Source organism: Myotis myotis, unplaced genomic scaffold (assembly GCF_014108235.1).
Source record: "Myotis myotis isolate mMyoMyo1 unplaced genomic scaffold, mMyoMyo1.p scaffold_m19_p_6, whole genome shotgun sequence".
NCBI classification, from domain to species: Eukaryota; Metazoa; Chordata; class Mammalia; order Chiroptera; family Vespertilionidae; genus Myotis; species Myotis myotis.
In genome coordinates this window covers 58484058-58497050 of record NW_023416368.1, presented here as the reverse complement: position 1 = coordinate 58497050, position 12993 = coordinate 58484058, and the positions used below count along the sequence as shown (strand labels likewise).

The following is a 12993-nucleotide window of genomic DNA, read 5'->3' as shown; positions in this document are numbered from 1 at the left end:
TGACGTGCATGGGGGCGGGGGGAGGGGGAGAGAGATACACAGCAGCCACTTCTATCCCAGTTCCCACCTTCCCAAAAGCCTTCCTTGTCCTGACTGAAAGCATTTGGCATGTTGGACACACTCCTTGAGGTATAAAGTAATGACATATGGATGCTTAGTTTCTACTACTGATTTGTGAAGGGTAAAAAAAAAAAAAAAAGAACGCACCCAGATTTCATTAAAAAAAGTTTATTTTCATATAAAAGTGCCAAAATATCCACCAATGTTGTAATCTATCTCAAGAACCAGTTTACGCTAGTCATCAAAACACAAGCCTCTTTATTCACATTGTTTAAAAATCAAACGCTTCTCACACATTCCCACAGTAGCTCGAGTCCCTAGACAGTGGGAAATTCGCGTTCCTATTGGCCGTGGTAGTCCATATGTCCAGGTTCATGTAGGCACGAAACGGGTTGAACCCCGGGTAGTATTCCTTGCACATGACCGCCGGGTTCTCCATGTGAGTCGAATGTTCCGTGGTGGGGCTGATGGGGCAGCAATTTTCATACACATCGCTTTGCGGGGCCCAGATGGAACCAAAAAGTCCAGACATTGGAGATAAGCTTCGGGTGCTTGTGAGGTAGGGCTGATGTAAAGGAGGAGGGGGAAAGGAGATGTTTTTTAAAAAAAGAAATATATTTTTTTAAAAGTCTTAGAAAGGCAACGTCAAGGTTGAATGTATAGATACTGCAATGGTATCCATCCAAGTCACTTGGGCGCTATTAAACTATTCTCAACCATCCATGTTGCTTTAACTCCATTTTCCTCAAATGCAGGGTTGTGAAATCCTCATCTAACTGGGTAAACTTACTTTCAACCCAAGCAAGGACCCACAGCTGAAATGTCCTCTCTGTAAAAATCTGCTGAGTGGCTCTGAAAGGGGGAAGGCGTAGGACTTTTAAGCACGGAGGCTCGGACGGGCGTTCATAGGCAGGAAGCCCTCAGGACCCCGCCGCTGACCACTGACACCTTTCTGTGACGTTCATTTCATCTCTGGTCACAGATGAAAAGGTTAGCGGGGCCACAGAAACACAGCTATGGCCCCAATTCAACGTTCCCACAAGCCATCACTGCTGGTGTAGCTTGGAAGTGGCTAGCATGCCAATGTCGGCAAGCCCCGCCTGTCTGATTATGTGTGAGGTTCCCTCAGAGGGTGGGCTCCTCTGATCTAAAGCAGGGGTGGGGAACGTCTGGCCCGAGGGCCGTATAAGGCCCGAGAAATCATTTGGTCTGGCCCTGCCAAGGCATTAAGGGTGAGTTCGTTAAATGTTTGGCCAAATATAACGGGCTAATTCTTAAGTTGGTCATTTTGTATGAGTCCTCAAATGATGTTATAAATATCCAAATGGCCCTTGGGAGGAAAAAGGCCCCCCCACCCCTGACCTAAAGGAAGCAAGCCTGGGTTTAGGTGATCCGAACCCAACTCTATTGCTACATGAGACCAGGATTAAAAAAACAGCAAGAAACTGGAGGTGCCCCAGGGCCACAGCGAGGGCTGGGCAGCACTGACCGGATTGCTGACGAGACCAGGGTGTCCCCAGGCGGTCGGCATGTTGGGCGGGGTGTTCCAGGTAGACTGCGAGTTGTGATCAATAAAGTCTGTCTGAATTTCAGCAGGACACGGGAAGCCATTGGGGTAATTCATGTTTTCTACAAAGAACGGGAGACATCAACGCAGGTAAACATTTTTATGAGGCAAACTGAATTCTCACTCTCAGCAAAAAGACTCTCAAGGCCTTCCTTACTTTATGGACAGGCTAAAGACAGACATAGCATACTCACTCTGTGTGAACCGGGAGTTCCACTGCCACTCTCAGGTTTAAAACTGTTTATCAGACACATCACCTGGAAGCCCTCAGGGAAGGTCTACCTCTGGGCTTATGTCCTATATATTTGATGATTTGATGGGATCTTTCTGATACACAGGATGCACTATTCTACTACTACAGATGTGAATCACGTCAAGCTTCTTACCAGCCCTTAAAAATTTTATTACCTATCATGCCAACCTCAGCCACCTGCATATATACCATAGGGACTGACAACGGCAATACCAAGCCAAGCACTTAGCTAAGAAGATAATACACACAAGCCTCAGAAGCATAGGAAGAAAGCTACCACGGCACCCCCTTGTGGTTAACATAGAGCAATGCATGTATCAAAACCCACATTAGTGCAATATCTAATATACCGCTTACTGTGTCTCTGCAAATTTAGCTCAGTATGACAAATCATGAGTGTTCTGTAACGTACAGTAAGAGAATTTTCCAGCTTATCAGGGGAATCTTATATCTCTTATTGTTTATTACAACAGATGCTTGAGCCCAAGCACTGGCAATTTCCCACCATTTTCCCTCCAAGCTTCTTTCCTTCTGCAGCACCACCGGGGCAGAGCATCAGGACATGCTGAGGAGCAAGCAGGGAGAGGTTCTATTTCACGTGGCCTGGCTGCCCAAGAAGAGGAGCCGACCACTAGCGCCCCGGCCTCCCATGGGGAATCCACAATGTCAGGTCCACATAAAGCCAATGACCTGGTTCTCTCTTCGGGTGACTGGTAGAAGCCCCCAGATACCCAGGTGTACAGGGCTTTTTGAGGCCACAGAAAATTATATATGGCAGGGTATGCATAACTAGACCCACACAAAAGCCGTCAGCAGCCTCCTGCAAGGTCATTCTCAAAGGCCACTCAATGTTAAAGGCACACTCTTAACAACAATAAGATAAACAAATAAACAACCATCAAAAATAAAAACAAGCTCATGAATACAGCGGACCTTCTGCTGGTTGCCAGAGGTGGGGGTGGGGGAATAAGCAAAACAGTTCAGGGGCTTGCGAAGTACAAACTTCCAGGGATAAGATAAACCAGTCCTGGGCTGTCATGTACAGCATGGTACTGTAATTAATACTGTATTGTATATTAGAAGTCGCTAAGAGAGTAAAGCTTAAAAGTTCTCACCACAAGAAAAGAAAACTATAACTATGCATGGTGAGGGATGTTAACTAGACGTTGGGTGGTGATCATTTCTCAATATACACAAAGGTCGAATTATGATGCTGTACACCTGACACGAATATAATGTTATGTCAACTACATCTAATTTTTTTAAGACACATGCTTCTGCAGTGAGTGCCTTAAGGCCAAACACTTCCTGCTTGGACTTTCTGAGAATAAAAGAATGGCACTGGGCTTGTTCAAACAGCTTTTACCTTCCGGAAAGGCATTGTAATCGTTCAATTCCAACGGACAGTACACACTGGGGAACTGGCCTTCGCAAGTTGCACTCCAATCAATGAAACTGCTACAAAAACAAAAACAAAAACAAGAGGTCTCGTTTCAGAAACAGGGTGTCAACAGATCAAGTAAAGAAAGAAGAAAGCAATTGTATTGCCCAGCATCCTGATCACTGCTAAATCCTCAACTTGGGGAAATAAAAGATATACTTTCTCCAGTCACAGGATCAAAGGTTCACTTAACGCTCATCACCGATGACATTCCATGGCAGGACAGACGCTCGGACGAGGAGCACACTCCCTGCATAACCAGGATACGTAACCAGAGGCAGAACTAGGCCGTGGTGATCAGCACTGAGGAAGAGCCACTGGCCTACCTGAAGCGTCTTAACTCACATCGGAAGGACTTACACACGTCCTGCTGTGCAAATGTCCACCCCTCATGCAGAGCAGGGCCAGCATTCGCCTTGGGTAAATCACGACTACAAAGACCACGACTCATGATACGCTGATCACTGTTATCAACTGGGTTCTCATTCCAGAAACAAGAAAGTAAATACCACTGTAATCAGCTGACCTCCACCCAAAAAGAAGTCAAATGGATTCTGTGGCGAAACACAGATAATACACAGTTTCTCAAGGTTTCATAATTTAATGACACAGTCACAGCCATGAACAAATTCAGGGAACGGCCATTATATAACTATTTTTTAATACTCAAATTATTTTGACCTTTTAAAAATGTGACTGTGTTCAAGATTCATAGCATGAAAAAATGGAAATCTTTGCACTGTTGGGGGGGTAGGAATTAGGAGTGACTGCTTTTTCAATTTTGCCTTTAATATATTGATAGCCCATCTTTTCATTTTAAAGAAAGGAAAGCAATGATGTGTTCTCCAGCTGTATTATCTATTACTTTTATTTCCTTTTCTGTTTCTCTCGATGCCCCGTTTGTTCTTTTCTAAGACATCACAACACAACTCTGAAAGGCAGATGGCAACGCCCAGTGGCTGAAGTAGCTGGGGAAGGAGGCTCGGCCCTCAATTCTGTGAGGACAACCTAACAGGTGGAATTCCAGTTCCCACCACAAGCCCTCAGGCCCAGGAAGGCAGGCGGCCGTCAGCCAACAGACCTGTACCTGTTGTGCACGGGGGCCTGTCCCTGCACCACTCCGGGCACCGGGTTCTCCAGGGCGCAGTCGAAGCCGCTTGTCACACACACGGGCTGCGTGGGCCACAGGTCTCCAGGGGGGTACAGACCTGAGGAAGAGAGCAAGGCCTCTCAGTGCCCCTTCTCCCCCCAGGAAACACCCCCGTGTCACCCCCGCACGCTGACCACACCTGCTCCCCCCACTCCTTTTGGGGTATAGTTTCCAAATATACAGCAGAAGTAGAGCATGCTGCTTTGACCTTTACTTCAGATGCTGTACGCCTGTGATCGAGGTGAGAAGTGAGCCAAGGAAGTGTGAGGAGGTGAGCTCTGGGCACGGGGGACAGAGCGAAGTGTGCAGCCCCCGCAGTGGGAGTGTGTCCTGTGAGTTCAGAACAGCTAGGAGCCAGACAGCACAGAGCCTGGTGAGCCCCGTGGAGGACGTGGGCACTGACTTCGGTCAGATGGAAAGCGCCTGGCAGGTTCTGAGCAGAGTGGCTGCCGGGAGGTCAGTCTCCACAGGCTCCTTGCACTTCTGTACATCCTGCAAGCAGAGGCCCTGGGTGCCTCTGTTCTGGACCATCTATTCAAGGATGTTCGCTAAGCAAAAGCCTCGCATCATACGGTGTCTCCCTCTGGAGCAGAGGGAGACATGCCCACTGCCTATTATAAAAGACACAGGTTCCTTAAGCTTAAGGTTCCCTCCTGCAATGCAAGCCACACGTATGCAAGCACCTGGGCCTGTTCAAGTCACCCTGCAATGTCTGGGACCAAGGGGAATTAATGCAAACATATGATGCTCATGCACCTGGCTAGGCCCCAGCCATATTTCCATTTTATGTGGGAATAAATGGCCTGGTGCAGGAGTGAGGCGGCACGGAGGCTGGGATAATAGACGTGTAGGACATGGGGAGGTGGGGAAGGAAGAGGAGAGGGCAGGGAAAGCAGAAGTAGGCTAAGGTGCTGGAGCCTCACCCTTCGTGTGCTTTCTAACGGGACCTCCCCATGGGAAAGGTGAACTAAACACAGGGGTAGCCCCGCACTATCCCGGAGCCCTTATGCCTGGGCTACAGGAGGGAGCCCAGTGTCAGTGCAGAGGGGGCGGCCGAAGGCAGAGGTTCCCAATGATGCAGGTGCAGAAGGCAGGTGCCTTCCCAGTGCACTAAAGCCCAATGACATGGTTCGGAGAAGAGGGCACTGGGGCAATGGCCCCGCCCCGCCCAAGCCCCCAGCCCACAACGTAGGACACCTGCACCTGGTGGTGTCTGGAGCAAGAGAAACTAGCCTCACCTTTATCTTCTTCAACACCTGCAGGCCCGGCAGGAAGGCTGGGACAGGGAGGTTCTGCATATTGTGGGAGACTCGTCACGTCGCTGTGGGGAAAGCGAGAAAATGGACATCGCTGATTTTTTCTGTACAAGGAAATACTGAAGTTGTATAATCAAGTCTCGTTGAGTGTTTACACGAATCCCTTCCCCAAGAAACCTACGGATACTAGAGACATATGGTTGACAGCCAGGAAAGGGTGGAGGAGTATTAAGACCCAGCAAAGTCGCCCTGTAATTATCAACTAAGCCATTTTAGCTAAGGTCACCGAGGCCATCTACAGCACACATCTGCCTGCCACCAGCTGGCAGCAATTCTTAACCCCTGGTTTACTTTCTACAGCTCACAAAAACGGTTCTTACAGAGCTTTCCTTGTACCCTTGCCGAGTGTCCATTTTCACCAACTCACTTATTTAATTTGTTTAAATATATTTTTATGGATTTCAGAGAGGAAGGGAAAGGGAGTGAGAGATGGAAACATCAATGATGAGAGAGAATCACTGACTGGATGCATCCTGCACGCTCTCTACTGGGGATGGAGCCCGCAGCCCAGGGATGTGCACTGATGAGGAATCAAACCGCGACCGCCTGGTTCTTAGGGCGATGCTTAACCACTGAGCCGGCTCACCAACTTATTTTAATAACATCCTATCCTCTCACAAAGTGGCCGATGCCTAAGAAGACGAATTTTGTCTCTCGCTCTGAAACCCTCTCCTCCTGCATGTCCTCCTCCCTCTCACTCAATAGAAGGTTTGTGTTATTTTGTCCGACGCTGCTGCAAGCATCACCCGGTGGGACTGTAAACACGGAGTATCTACCAGGTTCTTTCAAAACTTCCTAGATCGTCAATGCTTGGCTTTATTTCAAGTCCCAGCAAAGAGGAGACGATGTCCATTCTTATAACGACAGTGTTTTCTTTCTACTTTCAGGATGGGAGGCTTTCTGACAGTCACGTCACAGGAAGGACCAGCGATACCAGAGACACCTCCACATGAACTGTGGTCCCTTGGAAGGACGCCCCTTTCGGAATTACTAGTAAAATCAGATTTCACCGCCTCACATCCTTCAAACGTTTTCAGACCTTACCCTGCAGAACCAGGTACGAAGCGGAAACACGCCGACAGAAAAAGCAGTGCATGAAGCACACGGAGAATGCCGGGCAGCGGAAAACTTACGGGGGGTTGCAGATGTTATGGCAAAGGTTCAAGGAGATGGGCGTTTCCGGAGGAAAGTCGTTCTGTGAAACACTGTCTCCTGCATCAAAGCGAAAGAATTATCGCAAGTTTTTCCAAACATAATTCATCTGCATGATGTCTTATAATGCAAATGGTTAATATCATTAACCCCTAATGAGTGGTTTATTTTTCACTTTAAACTGATCGTCACACATTTAGTAATTTTATTATTAAAATGTCTTATAATTTATCTTTTATTTGAAAACCCAACATTTAAATGTATGAATTTTGGCTTAGTAATGTTTTCTTTATGGGGGGGGGGGGAAGGCTGAAACCATTAATAATATAGAATTTTTTAATGGTTTTTTTTTTCTGAGAAAATAAATTTTGCTATATAAATAGACCAGCTTATAAAAGTAAAATGCTTATCATAGGAAATCTATAAAAATAAACAAAAGTTTAAAAAAGGAAAATATAAGACACCTATAGTTATACTACCATTATCAACATTTAGAGATAGTTTTTACAATGTCTTTGATGTGTGCACATATGTGTAAAGTTGGGGTCATACTCATATATACTTTTCCTTTTTGGTCTTTTACACCATTAATTATATTGGGGACATTTCCCTGATATTACATAACCCTCACATTTTTACCATTCTTCTGTCAGCCTTCCCCTACTAACAAAAGCTACATTTCTGGTTTTTGTTAATGTTAAGCCCCGAATTTTATTTTATTTATTTATTTATTTATTTAAAAAAAATATATTTTATTGATTTTTTACAGAGAGGAGGGGAGAGGGATAGAGAGTTAGAAACATCGATCAGCTGCCTCCTGCACACTCCCCACTGGGGATGTGCCCGCAACCAAGGTACATGCCCTTGACTGGAATAAAACCTGGGACCCTTCAGTCCGCAGGCCGATGCTCTATCCACTGAGCCAAACCAGCCAGGGCAAGCCCTGAATTTTAAAAAGTCTTATGTTACATGCATCCAATACAGGAGCATCCAAATATATATATATATATATAAACCTCTTGGTTAACTTTAAGGGAGAGATCGACAGCAATACGGTCATAATAGGGGACTTCAACACCCCACTGACATCACTGGACAGATCTTCCAGACAAAAAATCAACCAGGAAACAGCGGCCTTAAATGACACACTACATCAGATGGCTCTAACTGATATTTACAGAACATTTCACCCCAAAGCAACAGAATATACATTCTTCTCCAGCACACACGGGACATTCTCAAAGACAGACCACATGTTAGGGCACAAACCAAGTCCATACAAACTCAAGGGAAACATGGACTGAAATCCCACGTGGATGCGTTGTCTAGGTTTTGACGGCTACGAGTGCCCGTCTCTCGGACAGGGCCTGCTTTTATAGGTCTCACTGCTGGTGGGAGGGCCGTTCTCGGGACTCACCGGCTGGCAGGAAGTGCTGAGGGGCACCCCCGGGCTTCTTGTCCCCATCGGAGCTGCTGCTGCTCCAGCTGCCCCAGCTGCCGCGGCTGGCACGCACGCTGCCCGAGGAGCTGCCGCAGTCCGAGCTGGAATCTGAGCAGGACTTCTCCACGCACTTCTTCCCCGGCTTCTGGAAGTAGCCCTCTGTGGGCAGGAAGAGAGAAGAGCTCACCCCATGTTTCCCTTAAGCCAGTTTCAACGTGATGTCATTTCCGGGCAAAGGAGAGAGGTGACGTGATGAAGACGGTAAGGTTCACCTTCAGGGTCAGCTGACTTTGCTGAACTGCAACTAATGATGGGATTTGGAGAAACAGCAGGGATGGGCTATGTCTCCTCTGCCTGTGGGATGGGCAGTTAAACCTGTTTGGGGCTCATTCAGCCCATATTGATGATAACTGGATCTAACTGTGCTTCTGGGAATAACAAACACTTCTATCAAGAAAACCCAGGCTGGTCTATTGGTCTGCAGACCTGTAGGTAATTTCCCCCTCTCTTCTATTAACATATCCACTAAACAGTGGTTCTCAACCTTCTGGCCCTTTAAATACAGTTCCTCATGTTGTGACCCAACCATAAAATTATTTTCGTTGCTACTTCATATCTGAAGTAATGTTGCTACTGTTATGAATCATAATGTAAATATCTGATATGCAGGATGGTCTTAGGCGACCCCTGTGAAAGGGTCGTTCAACCACTAAAGGGGTCGCAACCCACAGGTTGAGAACCGCTGCACTAAGAGCTTCGAAGTATAATTTATGTGTGGGTGGGAAGAACCTCCAATAGATCAAAAAGCAACTTATGTGTCAAGGGAATGAACAAAAGACAAGGATAGAAACTCCCTAACTCCGCCAGCCTGTGTGCGCTGACCTGGGCACGTGCCTGGGAACCTGGGTGCTGGTTGGGAGGATCACACCTCTTCCCACCCTGTGTCCCACCTGACTTGCCAACTTCAGTGGCCCTTTAGCCTCCAGCTATGCTCTGCCCTACCCTGGAGCTAGCATCGGGTGCCCTTTGCCTCCCACCCCCAGGGATGTGCCCAGCAGCCCTTCGGGTGGGGCACTGGCCTGGCTCTGCGGGAACCACTGGCTCAGGTGTGAGAACAGCTACTATCCTCCTCACCTGGCCGTTCCCTAGAGCAGCAACCAGTGTGCCTTCAGCAGCCTGCATGGGGACAGCCGAGAATGGCTAGGCTTCAGGGAGGTGGGGGAGGAGGGGACCACACGAGAGGCCTGTCCTGGCTCAGAAGAATCTTAGCCTTCTGGTCTCATCCCGACAGCTTTCCATTCGGGCTTCAGTAAGCAACGTTGCCTGCAGAGTGACCATCTCAGCAAGACGCCATTTCTCACACTGGGTCCTTCCTCGAGGAAACAAAAATCCCACCCGGAAGCACCATTCGCCGCTCAGTGGGTTCCATACCTGCCTCTCTCTTCGCGGCAGGTAAGCATCTTCCAATGCCAGCGTCTGTTTTACACCTGTCCCCAGGGGCCTCCTGTGGACACCAGTTTCTTACATCGATGTCACGGCTCAGCTCAGGTCTTTCAAATTCATTGCACGCAAGTTTTAATTCACTCTGTTCAGAAGGCCTGGAAGAGTCACACACGCACAAAAAAATCACACCCACGTGTTACACACGCATACATGCATACTGCTTTCCAGGCTATTACGCATGAAAATATGAATCGGGAGGGAGCACCTTGAGACCGCTTCCCCTAGGGTCCTGATGGGAGAAGGTGATGATAAAGAAAAGATTTCCAAAAGAAAAAGGTTTTGTTGCTTTAGAACTAGAATTAATTTGGAGCTCATTTATCCCACTTTTGCATTTCGCAGCGCGAAGAATAAAACTCCACAAGGTTACATGAGTCACTCAGGGTTAACTGGCAAGTGACAGGCCCTGGGCCAGAATCCAGGACTCTTGGCTTGTCTGTCTTGGTTTTAGCGTAAAATATGATTCTGAATAGAAGAACCCGCTCCTTGGTGTCTGGGGGAGAGTGCCGAGCATCTGCGTGACGTTTTCCTTATTCATTCATCTAGCAAACATTTGCGGAGTGACAACCATGGCCATGCATTGTTAGAAAAACATGCGGTGTCTACAAAGGATCAAGTTCCTCCCCCAAGGAGTTCATGGTCCAGTAACCATCTCTCTCCTACTAGACCACGAACTCCTTGAGGGAAGAACGGTCACGCAATTCTGTAAATGGCCACAGGGAGACGTGCAGAGAATGCCAGGGAATACCCAGTGATTATTTCACACGGTCGGATTTCAGTCCTCAAGGTAGGTGTGCAGGATGGACGGTCAGAAGATCCAGGATGTGGGGAGTAGCCCAGGATTTCACTGGTTTCTGGCCGCTCAAGGTAAAGCGTATATAGGCAGAGCAGAAAGGAGCCAAGGAGACAGACAAGCCAACAGCCACCTACTTTGTAAGCATCATGTTCTCAAAACATCCTGATTAGCTACAAGCTACTTGAAAGCTACACTTTTAAAAAGTTGTTTCTTCAGCATGTCAGAAACCTGCTTTCCAATATATATCATAACATTTCATTGGTGAAATTCCACTCTAATTTCGTATCTTTCCATAGGTTCATAACAGGAAAATATAAAACTTAAGAGTGACCATAGTAGTCAATCAAATTTTTTCTAAAAATACACATAAGAGACGACAAGGTGTAACTTTCCTTTCTATAAGATACTGCATTACAGCTTTCAATTAACATAGCCTAAATAATTTGGGCCTACATCAGGAAAATTAGCTATCAACAATTGGTACTCAGTATTAACAACAAAATGATAAAGAGTTTATTTCTTTTTGTTCAATATTTGCATTTTTCTGATTGTTTGCTGTGAGCCGAGGACTACCAGAGCTTGGAGTCAAATTGCCTGGCCCTTCTCAGCAAAGCGCGTATGAGAATTGCTGGGGAGCGTGTCTCAGTGCTGAGTCACCGAGTCTCAGCTCCAGATGCAGCCTCCTGGGGACCCAGGGACAGACGCTGTAACCAGAAACACACGTGCTTCCCATCTTCCCATCAGTGGTCCTTGCCACATGCGGGCTGTTTGGCCCGAGTTCCCTTCCCATAACAAGGGGAAGGCAGCGAGGTGGACCTGGCCCCATGCGAATCCAGAGCCGCTGGAGAACAACTGCACAGAAACTCATTTAAGCTGAGCTCACGAGAAAGAGAAATCCCCAGATGCTAGAACTCAAATGAAGAAAAAAGCCAGAGGGTGAGGACAGAGGGAGGAAACAGGCTTTACTGCTCAGGGCTTGAGTTTTCACACCCAGACAGCATCGCACAGGAGTTAGGGAGGAGGCAAAGTCTTCTAAACTGGAGCCCTGGAGGAGACACTGTCCTCACAAGGGCACCTGAAAATGAAAAGTCCCTCCACGGCCCCGGGAGGAAGAGGCAGGGGAGTGTCTGCCTCTACACACTGCTGACCTGGTGCAAAACAACAACACCCAAACCTCAAGCTGAGAAGTTTACATAACACTAGAGGCCTGGTGCACAAAATTCGTGCACTCGGGGGGGGGGGGAGGTTCCCCTCAGCCCAGCCTGCACCCTCTCGCAGTCGGACATCCTTAGCCAGTAGTTGGACATCCTTAGCACTGCCATGGAGGCCAGCCATGAGTCCAGCTTCTGGCTGAGCAGTGCTCCCCTGTGGGAGCACACTGACCACCAAGGGGCAGCTCCTGCACTGAGCAGGACTGGGCCAAAACCAGCTCTCTGACATCCCCCGAGGGGTCCCGAATTGCGAGAGGCACGGGCCAGGCCAAGGGACCCCACCAGTGCATGATGAAGGCCAGGGAGGGACACGGGAGGTTGACCAGCCGGGGAGGGACTGTGGGAGGCCTCCAGGGTGTGTCCAGCCCATCTCACTCAGTCCCGATCAACCGGACCCCAGCAGCAAGCTAACCTACTTGTCAGTCTTCCCCCTGTGGCCAGTGCACGTCATAGCGACTGGTCATAGGGTCGACTGTCTGCCCGCTGATGGTCAGTGCACGACATAGCAATTGGTCGACCGATCGATTGTCTGCCCCCCGGTGGTCAGTGCACCTCATAGAGAGCAGTTGAGTGGCCCTAGTATACCATTAGCAATGACACTTTGGTTGAATGGACGACTGGACGACCGGACACTTAGCATATTAGGCTTTTATTATATAGGATTAGACTTAAGAGCTATTTCTGGAAACGTGGAAATAAGGGATTCCCATATAAGCAATGCCCAGCTCCTTCGTTTAACTGATCTATAATAATAAAAGCGTAATATGCTAATTAGACCGGACATCCTTCCAGACGAAGCTATGGCAGCGGGGGCTGAAGCAGAGGTGGCCACTGCGGCTGTGGGGGCCGAGCCCCTTGCACAAATTTTGTGCATCAGGCCTCTAGTAAGAAAATAAAAGCTCAGCCTGACCAATGAACCAGGAGGTCACAGTTCAATTCCCGATCAGGGCACATGCCTGGGTTTCAGGCTCGATCCCCAGTAGAGGGCATGCAGGAGGCAGCCAATCGATTCTCTCATCATTGATGTTTCTATCTCTCTTTCCTTCTCCCTTCCTCTCTGAAATCAATAAAAAAATATATTTTTAAAAATAAATAAAAGCTCAGGG

General features: G+C 47.8%; 1 protein-coding gene across 10 annotated transcripts in view; it reads right to left on the bottom strand.

Annotated features, from left to right (window-relative positions):
• Window positions 1–301: 301 nt before the first annotated feature.
• TMEM131L (transmembrane 131 like) overlaps window positions 302–12993 on the bottom strand; it is a 145604-nt gene continuing 132912 nt past the window's right edge. For 4 of the 10 annotated variants that reach the window (XM_036313895.1, XM_036313893.1, XM_036313894.1 and 1 more), the window contains 8 exons: window positions 9812–9978; window positions 8357–8539; window positions 6921–6999; window positions 5710–5792; window positions 4409–4529; window positions 3247–3338; window positions 1550–1689; window positions 302–625 (listed from right to left, as the gene is read on the bottom strand). In XM_036313895.1, coding sequence (XP_036169788.1) covers window positions 350–625; window positions 1550–1689; window positions 3247–3338; window positions 4409–4529; window positions 5710–5792; window positions 6921–6999; window positions 8357–8539; window positions 9812–9978 — 1141 coding nt within the window. In that variant the 3' untranslated portion in view covers window positions 302–349. Of the gene's footprint in view, window positions 626–1549; window positions 1690–3246; window positions 3339–4408; window positions 4530–4685; window positions 5083–5709; window positions 5793–6920; window positions 7000–8356; window positions 8685–9811; window positions 9979–12993 lie in introns of those variants that run through there. The other 6 variants (XR_004968301.1, XR_004968302.1, XR_004968303.1 and 3 more) reach the window with 6 other exon arrangements.